We start from the raw sequence: 18,232 nt of genomic DNA, 5'->3' as shown, positions 1-18,232 counted from the left end.
TTAGCATACATCCAAATAGCTGTATTAATATGCTAACTTCTAGTCTCTACATGGCAGGGAAAAAATGCCAATATAAATTCCGTTGACGACTCAGCCTTATCCTGCCTTGGCAATAAGGCCACTGAATGTTGCCCCCTGTATAGTTTCAATGTGGGGACAAATTAAGACAGTGATTTGTGAGACGAGTTGCCAGGAAATTTTGGAACTGAAAAAAAAATATTCTGGCAATGGGCAGTAACAAAGCACTGCTTCATTGTTGTTCAGAAAACTACATGGACACAGATATGTACCCTCCAAAAGACAATATTTTTACCGTACCATAGTTTGCTTCTTCTGAGACAAACCACGACAGCAGCGACAAGTATTTTAAAATATAACTGCTCAGGGAAAAGAGGAAGATACATGGAACAAAGAGGAATCTGTTCCACTCAGCAACACAGGCAACATAGAATATGCATTACAGTTTTTTTGAGTTCTCATAATAGCTTTCTGGGTGTTTTCACACTGGCCACTGCTTTATCTAGATATTGATCCACCAAAGAATATCCGTGTATCAGATGTGACACAGTCCAGTGGAGTAGTCACTTGGATGCCCCCAGATGCTCAAATCAGTGGCTATCTTCTCACCTATCAACATCCTGGTGGCACCAGTAAGGTAAGCCTGCTAAATGCACCACATGTGAAATTGGTCAACCCAGCTATTAGCACATGGCAGACTCACTTAGATCATTTCAGACAACAGTTACAACAACACATCTAGATTTGCCATAAATTGAGTTTGATTCTAATGTCTCATTTTGCCTTCTTTTGTACATGGTGTTTGTTTTTATGCCACCTTCTTCTGCAGTTCTAGGCAACTCACACTAAAACCAAAAGAACACGCAAGTTAACCTGGTACAATTTGTTTAAGTAAACAAAATACATTCTGTGGCCCAAAACTTGATAAAATAATATGTTTAGTTCAATAATTATTCACAACTACAACTATTATAAGTACGTCATAATAAAATGATGTCTCATGAAGAGGCCCAGCACATTGGAAAACACAACTTTTCTTCCCGGCCTGGACACTAATGCAAGAAAGGAATGAGGAACAAGTTGGATTTTTATGTCAGCTGCAAAAATCTGCAAGGAGGATCTTAAATGCAAGTTATATGACTACAAGGAGACTGTAAATTCTAGTCCCATATTGGGCCCCGGCCAGTCCCTCTCTCTCAACCCTAGGAAGCAGGCAAGTCACTTCTGAAAACCTTCCCAGGAAAATTGCGAGGGATTCATCCAGTTAATCTCCAAGAGCCAAAAACAGACTCAGGCATGGATGTCAGATTCAAAATCAGAGGCAACCAAGTGAAATCCAATCAAGTTCAATCCTTTACTTATTTACACTGAATGGACAGAATCTTGCCAACTAAAGCTATAACCTTATAGGGTGTGGCTATCCTGAATCTGTTTCCCACTCCCCATCCAGTTTGCAACTGTGCTGTCTCTTCATCCAGATATCTCTCTAGGAAAACTGCTAACCCCGCCACCATTGCTCCTGCAGATGCACATTCCATCTCACAGACATATGCTGCAGGGCCCTCTCTGCAGAAGGTCACGTTGTGTCTGCGGAGGATGCCAATATCCCTGATACAGAAAAATGTGTAGGTGCGGATTGGTTGTCAGGCTCCCATGGGGCCATGCAGGGGCAACTCTCTAGGACGTGTTTTGAATCCAGGTTTGGTTGAGTTCTCAGATGCCATGTGGTCAGTTGAGTAAAGGGCCAATATTATCATGCTTTAATCCCATCCCCTGGAGAAGAAGTGGAGAAGTCTTTGTTATGTAAAGTGGACTAGCTTGGCCTTCTTAATGGCCCATTGACAAAGTGGGGGTGGGCAGGAAGCTACAGGCAGCTATTCTGTCTTTTAAAACACGTTTCTTTCTTTTCACATCCAGAGAAATATTCTGCCTTTTCAATATTTCCTAGGATATTTCATTTTTCTGGGAGAGGGCTGGGTGATAACTTCCTACACCTCTCTCTTCCTATTTTTCCTACAATAACAAACCCTGTGAAGTGAGTTGAGCTGGGAGACAGTAACTGGTTCAAGGTTGCCTGGCTGTCTTTCATGACTGAGGCAGGACTAGAACTCACAGTCTCCGGCTTTCTGGGCTGCTGCCTTAACCACTAGATCAAACTGTCACGAAGTATGAGGGGACGTTTTTGCTTTACATTCAGTGTTAAATATTATGCTGCAAACACACAATGTTTTATTACACTATCAAAAAGGCACCTAAAAATATAAAAGTAAATTAGACAAGTAATGGTGATAAAAACTGTGCATTCAAAACCGCAGCAGGGATCTAAAACCCTAAAGATTGATAGGCTTTGCAAAATGGTTGAAGAGCATTTGTGAATCAGGAAAAAAAAAATCCCCTGTGTAAATGAGAATATAAATGCGTCCTGTTCTGTTCACATAGTCTGCATTTTAATGATTCACATAGTTAAAACAGCAGCATGGATCTTTTGTCACCTGGCTAAGATCCCCAGTGATCTTAGCCAGTCGTGGTAGTTTCCTATTCATCACTGAGCTTTGGGAGAAAGCAGCTCATAGGAATGGAGGGTTAATGTGTTAGTGAAATATAATTTCAGTCTCTTTCTTCTTTGTGGCAGGAAGTGCAACTTGGCGCAAATGATCAAAGGTTTGCTCTAGAAAACTTGAGTCGTGGTACTAAGTACACCATATACATTACAGCCTTTAAGGGAGACCGCAGGAGTCAAACAGTGGCCACCACGTTCTCTACAAGTAAGCCTTGTGAACTTTCATATTGTAATATTTTGGTGCTATGCATATGTATCTTGTCCTTAAAAGAAGAAGGAACTTGGAATAAACTTGAACTGGGATGAGTTTTGCCTGGAGCAAGACGTTTTGGTAAAAGATGGTTTGGAAATGAAATATTAGTATGAAAATATGCAACTGAAAACCACGGTTCACCGACAAAAGGGCGAACGACAAAACCGCTCCCGACTAAACCACAGTGACAAAACCGCGTGTTCTAAAGCGCTCCGACAAATGAGCGCTGAATCGCGCCGACAACAGCGCGGCGACAGAAGCGCGCTGTAAAACTAAACCTAACCCTAACCCTAACACTAAATGTAACGCTAAACGTAACGTTAAACCTAACCCTAAACCTAACCCTAAACCTAACGCTAAACGTAATGCTAAACCTAACACTAAACATAACACTAAACGTAACGCTAAACCTAACCCCAAACCTAACCCTAACCCTAACCCTTACCTTAAGTTAAATCGTTGTCGCTGCGCTGTTGTAAAGCACCCTTCTGTCTCCGCGCTGTTGCCGCCACGATGTTGTCGGTGCGTTGATGATGTCGCGGTTTTAGCGACGCGGTTTAGTCAGGCGCGGTTTTGACGTTCGCCCTTTTGTCGGGTCATGGAAAACCATAATAACAAAAAAAATACTTATATTTATAACCAAGTATTTGATGCTATCATAAAAAAATGCAAAAAGACTTTGGGGCTTAGAATAGACTAAGCAACATTTGCATTTTCATTTTGTAAGTTAGAACTCCTGTTTCTCATGTGGGGATGTTATCGATCTATTAAACTAGTCTGAAAACAGTCCAAAATTGATAAAAGAAATAATTGTCAAATTTGAAGAGCAGTAGCTATTCAGAAATAGGATGAAGGTTAGTAGTTTCAAAAATGTCAGCATTGGGAGATTTCTGTAGATTTGGTAGTAATTCCAAATGCCATATTCCTATTATTCAGTTTTAATTTTATGGAATGTAAGTGTGGCTGCTGTCCCTAAATTGGTAAATAATGATTCAAGGCAATTGTGAGCTTTGATTCAGTACCCCCTGACAGCTTCCCAGCTTGGGATGCTGATAACTTATCTTAAGGGAGAATTGGGATAATGTCAGCATTCCAAGTATCATGTGGAATTAAATTGGAGTCCAAGGCAAAACAATCCTTAAAGTTCCAATTTAATAAAGCAGACATCTTAGCACATCTGTGTTAATCCCACTTCTAGAAATGACCTCAGAATTCCACCCAGTTAAAAGTTCATGATCTTGTCCCCACACCCACAATTCATCACATGGTCCAATCTTCTTCTTCCTCGCTGGCGTCTCCACCCAGCTGCTTCCGGTCAGGTGTAAAAGGGCAGAGACAAAAGATGACCTTGGTCTTCTAGAAAAGAATGAAAACAATACATTCCACAATCCTACTCCTGTCTATTCCCCCCTCCCATCAACTATACTAATGAAACAGCATAATGAAATAAGAGAAAGTGTGGCAGGCCAAAATTCTGAAAGGAATATAATTGCAGGCCTGACACTTTGATTGTTTTAAATAGATCAAATAAAGAGCATATAGTAAATAATCAATAATCAGAAAAAGGTATTTTAATTTCTTCATATTTATACTTTGAAAGTTCTTTTTGTAAAACACATGAGATGCAAAGACCACATTGCCACTAAATGCCACTATTTGTGCCACTAAATATAGGAAAATATAATGGGAGTTCAGTTCAGTTTACCAATTCAGAATGGAATGGAGTGTAGTGGTGTGAAGTAGAGTGGAATTAAATGGAATGGAATATTACTGAATAGATGACAGTTTTGTTATTTGAAATTTAGCCAAGTGTCTCCCTGTTTGGAGAATCAAAAGGAAACAGTTAAAAGAAGATACATTTTTTAAAAATAGCACACTTATTAGTAGGAAAGCACATACAGCTCTCAATGACCAAGTAATAGCTTTCAAGCAGTCATGTCGTTCAGAAGACATATTAGACAACGAAGACTAGAGAAATCAATTCAGGTGGCCACGTGCAGAAAGCTGTCAGGGTTTCAGTAACGGATAAGGGAATTTCAAAAGGGGCAGCAGGATTCTGAAGTATACTTTACAGAATGTTATTAGGAAACTTCTTAAGGGCAGAGGCCTGCTTTTACTTTCTTTTTTCCCCTCAAAGGAAGCTAGACTTCTCTTCTTACCTAATCTATAAAATAGTGGAAAAAATGGAGGAGATGGAGAAATACAAGATTATTGACAGGTGACAAATACAGTGACACGGTCCTAAAATGCAGTTGTGTTCTGACCCCCCTCGTCCCACACCAACACACACTCCGAGCCAAAGATAAGTTACAGCATTTAATTAACAGACAGACAGGTCCTTGGCAGCAAACCGGCACAGACAAGCTTGGGCAGCGATCCAGCACAGATAAGGCGTGGCAGAAATCCAGCCTGCCAAGCTTACGATAATGTTCTCCGACATTAGTTCCTGCGTTGACTTCTGCAAGAGGGGCACAAGCAGTCCTTTTATAGTCTGGAGAGGAGCCTAATGACCACCAGCTGAGTGCAATTACCTCCTGTAACTGCGCAACTCTTCCTGACGCCTATTAGCTCTTCGGTGCCGGGCAACCAGGAACAACTCACCGCTGGTGTCCAACTCCCTCTCCCTTGTCTCCTCCCCACTGGTCCAAGGCTCAGGTGCCTCCTGGTGGCCAACCAGCCTCTCTGCGCCCTGCTCGGAGTCAGAACCCTGTCCAGGGCCCTCCACATCCTCCAGAACCGACTCATAGGGCCCCTCGCTGTCGGAGTCTGGTGACAGCTCCAACGGCTCCTGCTGGGCCACAACACAGTTGTATGTAAAAATGTTCCTAAGTTGCTGGGACTTGGGTGGCATATGATAAAAAAGCAACGAAACGTTGCCTGGGAAGTATAAATCTTATCAGTGTTTAATACTTTAGACTTGCATTTGCACAGATTCATCCCTTGCTATCTTAGTGTTTCTTTTCTTTTTCTCTGCTGTTAATGAAATTTATCCAAATGTCTTAGTGGGTTTAGATGGCTTGACCTCAGCCTTCTTTTGCTACTAGGCTGTTGAAAGACTTTTCTGCATTTTTATCTTCATCTTTAAATTTAATAACGTCATCTCTTATTTGCTTTGCTCCTAAAGTCAGCTTGCATTATCCCTACCCTGCGGACTGCAGCCAAACTCAGCAAAATGGCAATTCTATCAGCGGCCTATATACCATCTACCTGAATGGTGACAGCAACAGACCCCTTGAAGTATATTGTGATATGACAACTGATGGAGGGGGATGGATAGTGAGTGTTGTTTTCGTTACTTTCAAAATATTATTAATTTTAGCTATTCCCAGCATAGTCTTTGTGTCAGCGTTCCAAGTATCATGTAGAATTAAATCAGAGTCCAAGGCAAAACGATCCTTAAAGTTCCAATTTAATAAAACAGACATCTTAGCACATCTGTGTAAATCCCAATTCTGGAAATGACATCAGAATTCCACCCAGTTAAAAGTTCATGATCTTGTCCCCACACCCACAATCCATCACATGGTCCAATCTTCTTCTTCCACGCTGGCGTCTCCACCCAGCTGCTTCCGGTCAGGTGTAAAAGTGCAGAGACAAAAGATGACCTTGGCTTCTAGTAAAGAATGACAACAATACATTCCACTATCCTACTCCTGTCTATTCCCCCCTCCCATCAACTATACTAATGAAACAGCATAATGAAATAAGAGAAAGTGTGGCAGGCCAAAATTCTAAAAGGAATATAATTGCAGGCCTGACACTTTGTTTAGCAATCACAATTGGGATCAGCAACTTGGCTGTTAAGCAAAGCAATTACTAAGTGAAACTGCAACTGTGCTTATGATCTTACTTCAGCTTTGCTTTGCTGTACAGACCTGCAAAGGTCATAGACACAAGGATTGGGTGTAAAGTTATTTCTTTATCACTGTCATAAATGTGAATGGTTGCTGTTTGAGGTAGTCACTAAACGAGGCATACCTGTACTTAGTTTGCCATTTTTCCTACATGTTTATCACGGTGCTGATATTGCACCCAACTAATCTTGAAACTTCTGAAGACTTTGACTTAATTACAGACAATCCACTGTTAGTCATGGGGCCTCCATTGCTGACCTTCTGTCTTACTTCATATTCTTCCTGTTTCATAGTTTAATATGGAGTCTCTGTGTGTATGTTTGGGGGGAGTGTATTATACACACATAACAACATACTTTGAATTTTGAAACGGTGCAGTTCTTTTTCCCCCCTTACTTTAAAAGCTTTTGATACACAAAAGAGCATATTAATTAGTTCAGTGTTTTTCAACCACTGTGCCGTGGCACACTAGTGTGCCGTGACATAGTGTAAGGTGTGCCGTGGGAAAAACACCTTATATATAGTCAATATAGGCACAGAGTTAAATTTTTTTAACATTTTCTAATGGTGGTGTGCCTCGTGATTTTTTTCATGAAAAAAGTGTGCCTTTGCACAAAAAAGGTTGAAAAACACTGAATTAGTTATCTACATAAACAAATCATCTTAATGAGACCACATGAGAATACCTTGCTTGTTGTGAGTCAGTGTATGTGTGCGCTTTTATAGCCATGAAACATGGAAATGAAAAAGGAGGGGAAAGATAGGATCTAAAGCTGTGTAACTTAAAATGTTTGAAGAGTTGGATATCAAAGGAGAAATAAAAATGGATAGTTTACTTGATACCATGATTGCTCCATAAATGAAACAGCATTATCCGGAACTCTCAAATTCAGGGATAATTTCATGTGTAACGTTCTATAGCTCCTTCTGGTCTATTTATATCTTCTGGATTATGAACTGACTTACCTTCAATTTTTCTTCTATGTTTGATACTCTATATGTAGAATTAACATTCAGTAAATAAATTTTTATATGCTTCTGCCTGCTTTTACAGATGATTCAGCGGAGGTCCACAGGGCAGCTGGATTTCTCTAAGAGATGGAAGAATTATATTGAAGGCTTTGGAAATCCTTCTGGAGAATTTTGGCTCGGTACTATTGTTTTTTGAACATCATTCAAGATGGATGTATAGGCTTTTTAGAAGAACCACTATTAATGCAAAAATACTAATTAAAGGATTCTACATTTCTGATAATGGGTATTAAATCTCCACACTGCTCCTTCCATAGTCCAAGTTCTTACTTCAGGAAGTCTTCAACCAGTTGCTTAACATCCATTATGATGGTCCCAAAAAAGATTACGACCTATGACCTTTGAAATTGATATTACGACAGTTGCATGCACCCTTGAAATCACATGATGGCATTTCAGGCACATTTCAATCAGCTCAAATTTACAACCAGTTCCTGCATTCTGTGACCACGTGACCATAATTTGTGACTTGTTATGCCATTTTTTGACAGCAAAAAGCACCTATTGGATATGCTGGATTTGCTTAAAAATGATGTGGTCCACTTAACAGCCATGTGCTCACTAAACAACTCTTGTAAAACCAGTTGAAAAATCAAATCTGGTTATGTGGGGACCAACTTAACAATTGCAAAGACTTATGACTAAAATCCCGAGCTTGATTCTGATTGTAAGGGAATCATAATGAAAAGGTTGGGTAGAATACCTATAGTGTGCCAAAGTAGGCTCCGATTCTAAGAGATTTACTTGAAAAAAAACCTATCCCATTTAATACTATCTGGCTATACAATATGTAAGGACCCAGCACCATAGATCATGCTTTGCAATGCTATAGAGCAAGGGTGTCAAACTCATGTCACAGTGGTGTCATCGGGACTTTCCCCGCTTTGCTAAACCAGGCGTGGGTCTGGCTAGCACGTGACACATCCGGCCAGAGGCCGGGAGTTTGACAGCTATGGTATAGAGAGTCATAACTTTGCTTGAACATCATTAGCTAAATGGGAATAGAGTTGTGGTGGTAGTGGTGGACTGTGATGGAATGTGCACCTGCAGGAGCAGTGGGGAAGAGTTTTGACAGTGCAGCTTGAATGCAGAGAGAAAAGGTTCAGGGTAGCCACAGCCTAGAATTTCTCAGGATATATCTAGTACAGTGTTTCTCAACCTTAGCAACTTGCAGATGTCTGGACTTCAACTCCCAGAATTCCCCAGCCAGCGAATGCTGGCTGGGGAATTCTGGGAGTTGAAGTCCGGACATCTGCAAGTTGCCAACATTGAGAAACACTGATCTAGTAGGTTAGGTGGTTATAGTTTTTTAGTTTGGCAAAACTCTGTCCATTGGGAGTAAGAAAATAAAGGACTGAACTTAATAGGATTATGCTGTGTCAGCTCTGGGCTTGGGCCTGACATTGCTTTAATGTTCAGTTTATAGTTTTTAAAGTTTTTTTTACTACTAAATGGCATTTGTAGTTCAATCATAAACTTTGCTAGAGAGCATATAAATGGATATATGAATGATAAATCAGTTTTATTATCTCCTTGAAAGAATTAATATCCCACCCCCCTCTCTCAGGTCTGTTATTGCATTACGTTAGCCCTGTTTTGCTTCGATGGCATCCTGCCATAAAAGGAGCAGGGAGAAGCAGGGGTATATGGGGAGAGGGGTGACAGATGTGAGGAACCAGAGGTGCCAGCAGTGATGTGCGGTGAGGTTTATGGCCGGTGAGGCAAGCGGGCAAAAGCTGCTCTATGTCTGCCGCCCTATGTCTGCCAGCGCCAGAGCTTTGGCGGGGCTTTCCGAAAGCCGCCCCCGAAGCCCCGACGCGTCTCGCTCTATGGCGGGCGCGGCGGCAGGGCTTTAAAAAATAAAAAATAAAGTGCCAGTCCGCGCTCCAGCCGAGGCGGGTAAAACACACACACACACACACACACACACGCGCACACACCTTACAATAATACAAATTGCAATTACTTACAAATTACAATAATTTTGAATTCCTCCCCCCTCCCTCCGACCCACATACCTTTTCCAGCTGTTTCACAGAGGATTTCAACTCTGCTCTTGTCTGCCATGATGAAAATGTAAAAAGAAAAAGGCAAGAGCTGCTGAGCCGAGGTGGTGCAGTGGGTAGAGTGCAGTACTGCAGGCCACTTCAGCTGACTGCTAGTTCAGCAGTTCAGCGGTTCAAATCTCACCGGCTCAGGGTTGACTAAGCCTTCCATCCTTCCGAGGTGGGTAAAATGAGGACCCGGATTGTTGTTGGGGGCGATATGCTGACTCTGTAAACCGCTTAGAGAGGGCTGAAAGCCCTATGAAGCGGTATATAAGTCTAACTGCTATTGCTATTGCTATTGAAGTCAGGCTGGGTTAGCTGCTGCGAGAGCCTCCAATGGATGACTCTGCTTAACTGTTTAAAAAAAGTGCCTCATTTAGTCTGACTTTATGATCATTTGAGCAGAGTTAAGCAAGGGTTAAAAGCCGAAAAATTCCTTATGTAGATGAGGCACGTGGTTCTCCCGCCTCCTCCTGTAGAGGGCGTTTTTTTAGAGGCTTTTTTAAACAGTTAACCACTAAGCAGAGTCATCCACTGTGACTCTGGCAGCAACTACCTCAGTCTTTTTTCTTTCAATCTTTTTTCTTTTCATGATGACAGTGGTGAGGCCCTGCCTCCCCTGCCTCCCCTGACTGCACGTCACTGGGTGCCAGCCCAGAACAGCATTTGTGAGATTCATAGACACAAGTTTGGGAATGGAATGCCCGGCTAAAGAGTTGTGAAAATGTGGAGCTGTTACCAAAACACCCAATTTGAACCTTATTGGACTCCTCCAAGATGGTCAAGGTGGAGAGGACTTGGGAGAAAGGAAAGTTACCAGGACTAACCAGGAAATCACCTGTAACCACTTGGCATAAGTATATCTTTCACTACAAATGGAATCGAGGGTCTTTCTTTCCTGAATGCCCAATCTGGGCCAAGTCTGACAAGTTTGTTTGGCAGCCTACCTTAAGTTTGACTCGGGAATGTTTCTTGCAGGTCTAGAAAAATTGCATAATCTCACCAGGTCTGCCGGCCTTCCCTATGAACTGAGAGTGGATTTACGGACTCACAACGAATCAGCCTATGCCACCTATGACTTCTTCCAGGTGGGCTCCAGCAGAGATCGATACAAGTTGTCTTTGGGGAACTACAGAGGCACTGCTGGTAAATATTTATTTTATTTTTTTAAAATAAAACTTTATTACATTTCAAATAAAAAATAAAATACCCCCAAAAAATGGGGGTGAGATATTAGAGGGAAAAATGGGAATGGATAGTGAAAAAGCAAAATCTCACATCCATCTGCACAGCAATCAATTCTTGGGGTCCTTCCTGAACTTATTATACTTATTATTATATTATATGAGCCGAGGTGGTGCAGTGGTTAGGGTGCAGTACTGCAGGCCACTTCAGCTGACTGTTATCTGCAGTTCAGCGGTTCAAATCTCACCGGCTCAAGGTTGACTCAGCCTTCCATCCTTCCGAGGTGGGTAAAATGAGGACCCGGATTGTTGGGGGCAATATGCTGACTCTGTAAACCGCTTAGAGAGGGCTGAAAGCCCTATGAAGCGGTATATAAGTCTAACTGCTATTGCTATTGCTATTGCTAAGGACACTTTGGAAATATGTATATCAGGGATCCTTTAGCCAGTTGCTTTTGTAAGGGGATTATGCATGCAAAAATAAGAAAGCCCAGCAGCAAAATTAAAAAAAAATACAATAAACGTTCACCAGTCAGCAGCATGTCCTTTCATGCTGCTTACATAGTATAATGGTATCTCCCGTTCCATTTAATATAATTAAGAAAAAATATAGTCAATCACAGAACTGATTTATCTGGGAAATATCTATACTTTTATCTTTTGTCTGCCTGAAAAACAGTTTCAGAGTTTGAACAACAATAAGCAAATTAAAAAAAAGTATTTGAAACCATAATATTTTCACTGAGAAATAAAGTACTTTAGCCAAGGACAAGAATTATATTGACATTCCTTTACTCACAAACATGCACACATCCTTTTTGGCTACCTCTTCCTCCCACTTCTTCTCCATTCCCTTTTCTGGTTCAAGAAAAGGGTGGTGACTGCTGAACATTCCTGCTTATGGATAATGCGCTGAGAAACCCAGGTGGTGGCGCAGTGGTTAAATGCAGCACTGCAGGCTACTTCAGATGACTGCAGTTCTGCAGTTCGGCTGTTCAAATCTCACCGGCTTAGGGTTGACTCAGCCTTCCATCCTTCTGAGGTGGGTGAAATGAGGACCCGGATTGTTGTTGGGGGCAATATGCTGACTCTGTAAACCGCTTAGAGAGGGCTGAAAGCCCTATGAAGCGGTATATAAGTCTAACTGCTATTGCTATTGCTATTAACTCAAATTATGCTCGGGCAAGATCTGCTCTTTGATTAATTTCCTGCGTGTTTCTGTCTCTGGGTGTGAAGTCATTGAAGGATATTTAACTGCATTTCTGCCCAGTCATGTCAGTAATCAGAGGATTTCTAAAGTCAGGAATATCATGATTCTAATGCTCCCTTTCTCTCCTAAGGGGATGCCATGACTTACCATAATGGTAGGAAATTTACAACCATAGACAAGGACAACGATATAGCTATTACCAACTGCGCTATAACTCACCATGGTGGCTGGTGGTATAAGAACTGCCACCTGGCCAATCTCAATGGGAAGTATGGAGAACACAAGCACAGTGAGGTGAGTTTGATACCTATCTTTCTAGATTACATTTCAAGAATGCACAAATTACTGTTAATACTTCTCCTTGTGATAGCCACTGTTTAGGCCAGTGGTAATCAATCTGGTCCCTATCGCCCACTAGTGGGTGTTCCAGCTTTCATGGTGGGCGGTAAGGGTTTTGTCCGATACTGAAGCACTTTCCTTTTTTTAAATTTAATTGACTTTTTTTTAAAAAAATGTCATAGCATTATTTAAAAACATTTTCATTAGGTTTTCATAAAATCACCATTACTGTGGAAGCGGTGGGTGGTTAGAAAATTTTACTACTAACAGAGATACAAAAGTGGGCGGTAGGTATAAAAAGGTTGACTACCCCTGGTTTAGACCATCTTAATCATTATTATGAAAGGAGAAGAGTACTTTTCTACTATTATTTGATTTTCAAATAACACAAAGGATCCTTATTTTTAAGGCTGCAGCCTTCATGCATTTTTTTAAAAATGGAATCAATGACTCTGTTTAATAAACTTCATTGCTGATATTGATCCCAGTTAATCTGGTGGCAGATTCTAAAAATATTGTAAATGGGGTTTTTTCCCCATTAAAATAAATATGTAAATAGCTAACAATATCTTAAAGATCATTCCTCCACTTTTTTTTTTTAGATAGGAGGGAGTGCCTCTTTTAAGATATGGCTAATAAATTAATATTTAAAAATAAAACATTTTTTCAGATCTACTTTTATTTGTATGGATGGTATGTATACAAATTTAATTTTAAAATCAACTGTAATAATTATAAACATTCTATAAATATTTAAAGAAGAAAAATACTTTTCCCGTAGACTGTGGAAGGAGAGTGATCTAGTGGAAGGGTGTCAAACTCATGTCATCACGAGACGTATTGAAACTCCCCCCCCACCTTTGCTAAACCAGATATGGGCATGGCCAGCATGTGACACATCCAGCCCCTGGCCCAGAAGTTTGGCAGCCCTGATCTAGTGTTTCTTGATTAGCATACATGATAACACATCTATTGGAAAAAGAGTTTATGAGCGTCTATTATTGAAGCTCATAAACTCATAAGGTGTCTTAAAAGTCATCAAGTCCATTGTTTTTCAGCCTTGACAACTTAAGATATCTCGACTTCAGTTCTCAGAATTTCCCACCCAGCATGCTGGTTAGAGAATTCTGGGAGTTGAAATCCGCACATCTTAAAGTTGCTAAGGTTGAGAAACCATGATCCTGTCAAACTCTTTTCAGTGTAAAATCTACTACTGTAATGTTTCCAATGGCTGTCCAACCTCTCACTTAAATACTGCAGTGGAACTCTTCATCCCATTTTTAGGGTACTTGTTGCAATCTTGAGCAGCTTTTACAGTTAGAAAGTTTATTACAACATTATCAAATCCACCTCTTTTTGATTTTTTCTCTATTGTTGTAAACCTTGTTCTTCTGAAGCAAGAGATTGGATCTGTTAGCAATTATATTTTTTTGCTAAAATATAGGACTCTGTAAACTATTTCAGTTGTTTCATCTATTCATCATAGGTTTAATTCCATTCCCTTATTTTCTGCTTTTTTACCATCCTGGTTGCTTTTTTGAGAAATATTCTAGTTATGAATGTTCTTTTTAAAAGAAGTAGATACAGCACCTCAAACATATCCTGATTACAATCAAATAAAAATAAATATTCTGAGTGACTTGAACACTCCGCTTCTGTTAATCTCAACTGAAGTACATTAATGCGTTTAGCTATTATACCACACTGTTTAACTACATTCAAGCCAGAATTTTCCAGTCTACTGATCTTCATTTGCTTCAAATGCTTCAGTTTTTTGAAATATTTCTGAATGTACAATCATTTTGCTTGTTCAATTTTTAAACTTGGCATTTCCAATCACAGTCTAACATTTTAGCCACTAAACTACATTGCCTTTCTTTGCTGTATTTCAGTCATGAATTTTATCCCTCAAAGTCAAAAAGAGGCCTGCAATATCATACAAGATATATTGTAGTTGACAGTCAACTACAGTTTGATCCCTACGTGTCACTTGTTAGAAGATCCTGAAGGTTAAGATGCTCAGACTGTGAAGGTCCTATTATTATGTACCCCAAAATGAAATCACAGCTCCCGGTTCTTTAGCAGGTGGTGGCTTTCATATGCACCAAGTGTTACTATTATGGTTCATTGCACAGTAAACCAGATGTTTGGACTGGATTTGCCATTTTTACCCACCTATTTCAAATACGCACTTTCCTGGGACTATATGACTATGAGCCCAAGCAAAGATGCTGCTTCACTAAGAGATACTGAGAGATATAGTAGAACGGCTGCACATCCCTAATCGCAAAGTAATTTATGTAGAATACCATGTAATTATAGTTATTACTAGATCAAATGAGACAATTTATCAGTCTGCCTTAAAAGATTTTTATACACAAAATACATTTGCAAAACCTAAAAACCCCTAATAATAGTTGAATATTGATATATGTATATATTTGTATGATCACGATAAAATTGTGCACATTTGTTTATAGATTGAAAAACTTGCTCTAACAAGCTCACTAATATCCTATTTTTTCTTTCCAGGGAATTAACTGGGAGCCATGGAAAGGCCACTTATATTCTATCCCGTACGCCGAAATGAAGATCCGTCCACGTTCCCATAGCTTTGAGGCAGTCTTGAGTAGAAAACGGAGATCTCTGGCTGTGAAGAGGAAGGAGACTAAAGTTTAAAAGTATTCCGGAAGTGCTGTGTTTGCCAACCACAAACAGCAATGCACGATCATGTAATAATGTGTCAGGGCTTTTGTGCACATTTTAATATAAATATAGTCATATCAGTTAATCCAAGCCTTCCTTAGAAATATGTTCTTGTTTGATTTGTTGGGAACACCACAAAATACACACTACATCTGTATTACTCGCATTATGTGTCTGTATTACTTATAGAAAAAAGCCCCAGATTCTCGTATATTCTCAAGTGGTGGAGGTGCTGGTGGTGTTTAAGTTGCCTGTGATCATTAAAGCTGCCTGTGACTATAATGGCTGCTTGAAACTACTAAGGTTGAGAGCCCTCTTCCAGTCTTCATTATCCCTCTGTACTTGAGAGCAAGGTGACTTATGCTACTCAGTTGCCTACACAGGTTTTGAGAACCCAAGGCTTGGTAGGCATTAAGTCAGCTTGTCCGCCTCATTGGGTGATTCAGCTTTGCAAAATCAGAGGGGTAATTTAAGAAATAATGTTCTATCAGTTGTGTTTTCAATAAGGGATATATTGTGATTTAACCTGAATATTAACATTTTCAGAGTCTCGGGTCCTATTTGAGATTGTCTTCCAGGAAAATAAAGTTTCAGTATGAGACCAAACAACAACGAGAACAAAAAATCCCACCCTCTTTGCTTTTTATCTGTTCATCAGCAAGTTGAAATGAGGAACTCCAGTATTCCCACCCAGCATGCTGGTTAGAGAATTCTGGGAGTTGAAATCCAGTAAAAAATAATTCATCTGAGTTGTTTCCATTTCTAACAGGAATAAAATCATGCAAATATTGTTTGGAAGATCATTTTTTTTGCCCTTTCATTGGTGAATCCGCCTTTCTACCATTACAAAACATAGGTTTAACCCTGAAACTTATTTCAACTAGAACATATGTCATAAAATATTATTTCCCCTGTACAAAAATGCCCTCTTGAAATATTTTATCTATAGAATTTTTCTCAGAGGTCTCCTTATTATCACTACTAAAATATTATTGGTCCAGAATTACCTCAAGGTAAGATGGGTGGCCAATACATTTTAAAATTAATTAATTAAATGCCAACTCTTAAATTGGATGCTCTTCAGGTACTTTTTATTTCATATGCTATTAGCACTAAGAGATACAGTGTTGACCTTAGAAGATGTTATACTTTAATTTATAGGTAAAACTATATTGTGTGTTATAAAACACACTGCTCTTCCAATTTTGCTGGCTGCTTTTGCCACATTAGAACCCATTGGACAGCATATGTGTGACAATGTGGTGAGAAATGGCATGAAAAGCTTGAGTTTTTCAATCCAGAAAGAACTATCAGAGATATGAAGGAAGAATAACACTCTACCATTTAATGCTGACTCTTTGTGCAAAGACCTAATGCGGCAACCGTTTGTGGGCAGTGCCAGAATGATTAAGAGCCGAGGTGGCGCAGTGGTTAAATGCAGCACTGCAGGCTACTTCAGCTGACTGCAGTTCTGCAGTTCGGCTGTTCAAATCTCACCGGCTCAGGGTTGACTCAGCCTTCCATCCTTCCGAGGTGGGTAAAATGAGGACCCGGATTGTTGTTGGGGTCAATATGCTGACTCTGTAAACCGCTTAGAGAGGGCTGAAAGCCCTATGAAGCGGTATATAAGTCTAACTGCTATTGCTATTGCTATTGATTGTTGCCAGACAAACTGTTGTGTTTTGCTACTTACCAGGGTCTGCACAGTGTTGGAGAAGTTTCTGGACACTGCAAAACGTTTCTGAAGCGCTGAGAGTAGACTTGGTTAAGGCAGCAGAACAAAGCAGTTTTCCCCCAGGCCATATAATAGTGACCAGTGGTGGGTTCCGGATCCCGTTGCAACCGATACAGTGCAACGGGGCTGGGCGTCCACCACATGAACACATGCAGCATGGGGGCACACACATGCAGCACGTGCATGCGTATTTACCGCCCTTGACACTCCGTGACGCCTCTGCAATGCTCCGGCTGCTTGGCGGAGCGTGGCGCGGGTGCCGTACACTCTGTGCACGTGCGCAGAAGCTCCAAACAGCTCAAATACACATAACAAGCGCAGGCGGGTGGGTGGGCCCTCCGGAGCATTCTGGGGCATACTGCTTGTATCCCACCACTGGTAGTGACCCAAATGCACCTGCCATTGTGGATAGGTCAAAATGGTGGCTCCTTCTGGAACCATGGCATGCAGTGGCACAAAGTAGTAATACATTTTAGTGCTCTGGATGGCCTCAGTGCCATCCAGAGGTGAGGAGGGTGTTTGGCCTGGTGAGGTAAGAATCAGATCTAAAGCTTGGGGGTGGGGGAGATCTGATGGGAGTGGGACCCAAGGGGCAGGAGCTGGAGCACAGTGTCTTGGAAAGTGGAGGCGGCTTTCGGAGGCTAGGACAGGTGGGCCTAGGCCTGTACTAGATCTCCAAGGGCCTACGGGACTCCTGAGGCACCCCATTTTTCACTTAAACACCCTGAAGTTTATTTATTTATTTATTCAGTCACTCACGCCCTTGTGACCTCAAGACTGGATTATTGTAATGCGCTCTACATGGGGCTGCCCTTGAAGAGTGTTCGAAGACTTCAGTTAGTCCAGAACGCAGCCGCGTGAGCGATTGTGGGTGCACCCAGGTACACCCATGTCACACCTATCCTCCGTGAGCTGCACTGGCTACCCATTAGTCTCCGAATCCGCTTCAAGGTGCTGGTCGCTACCTATAAAGCCCTACATGGCATCGGACCTGGGTACCTGAGAGACCGCCTCCTGCTGATTACCTCCCATAGACCGATCAGATCTCACAGGTTAGGTCTCCTCCGGATTCCATCCGCCAGCCAATGTCGGCTGGCGACCCCCCGGGGGAGAGCCTTCTCTGTTGCAGCTCCGGCCCTCTGGAACGAGCTCCCTGTCGAGATCCGGACCCTTACGACCCTCCCGGCTTTCCGCAAAGCCACCAAGTCCTGGTTGCTCCAGCAGGCCGGGGGGGCTGTGAAACGTCCAGCCCCGCGGAAATTGTGAATGTTGCGGTTTTGTTTTTTAAAGTGT

The 18,232-nt window shown here is 41.2% G+C and overlaps 1 protein-coding gene across 1 annotated transcript in view; it reads left to right on the top strand.

The window, feature by feature from the left end:
* Window positions 1–15,191, top strand: part of TNN (tenascin N) — a 47,599-nt gene extending 32,408 nt beyond the window's left edge. The window contains exons 8-14 of the mRNA XM_032226806.1: window positions 525–655; window positions 2,651–2,783; window positions 5,956–6,107; window positions 7,740–7,836; window positions 10,744–10,911; window positions 12,290–12,453; window positions 15,031–15,191. Of these exons, the coding sequence (XP_032082697.1) occupies window positions 525–655; window positions 2,651–2,783; window positions 5,956–6,107; window positions 7,740–7,836; window positions 10,744–10,911; window positions 12,290–12,453; window positions 15,031–15,177 (992 nt within the window). The 3' untranslated portion in view covers window positions 15,178–15,191. The remainder of the gene's footprint in view (window positions 1–524; window positions 656–2,650; window positions 2,784–5,955; window positions 6,108–7,739; window positions 7,837–10,743; window positions 10,912–12,289; window positions 12,454–15,030) is intronic.
* Window positions 15,192–18,232: the final 3,041 nt, after the last annotated feature.

Source organism: Thamnophis elegans, chromosome 11, assembly GCF_009769535.1.
Source record: "Thamnophis elegans isolate rThaEle1 chromosome 11, rThaEle1.pri, whole genome shotgun sequence".
NCBI classification, from domain to species: domain Eukaryota; kingdom Metazoa; phylum Chordata; class Lepidosauria; order Squamata; family Colubridae; genus Thamnophis; species Thamnophis elegans.
The sequence above is the reverse complement of the archived record's forward strand: the minus strand, read 5'-3'. Positions and strand labels throughout refer to the sequence as shown.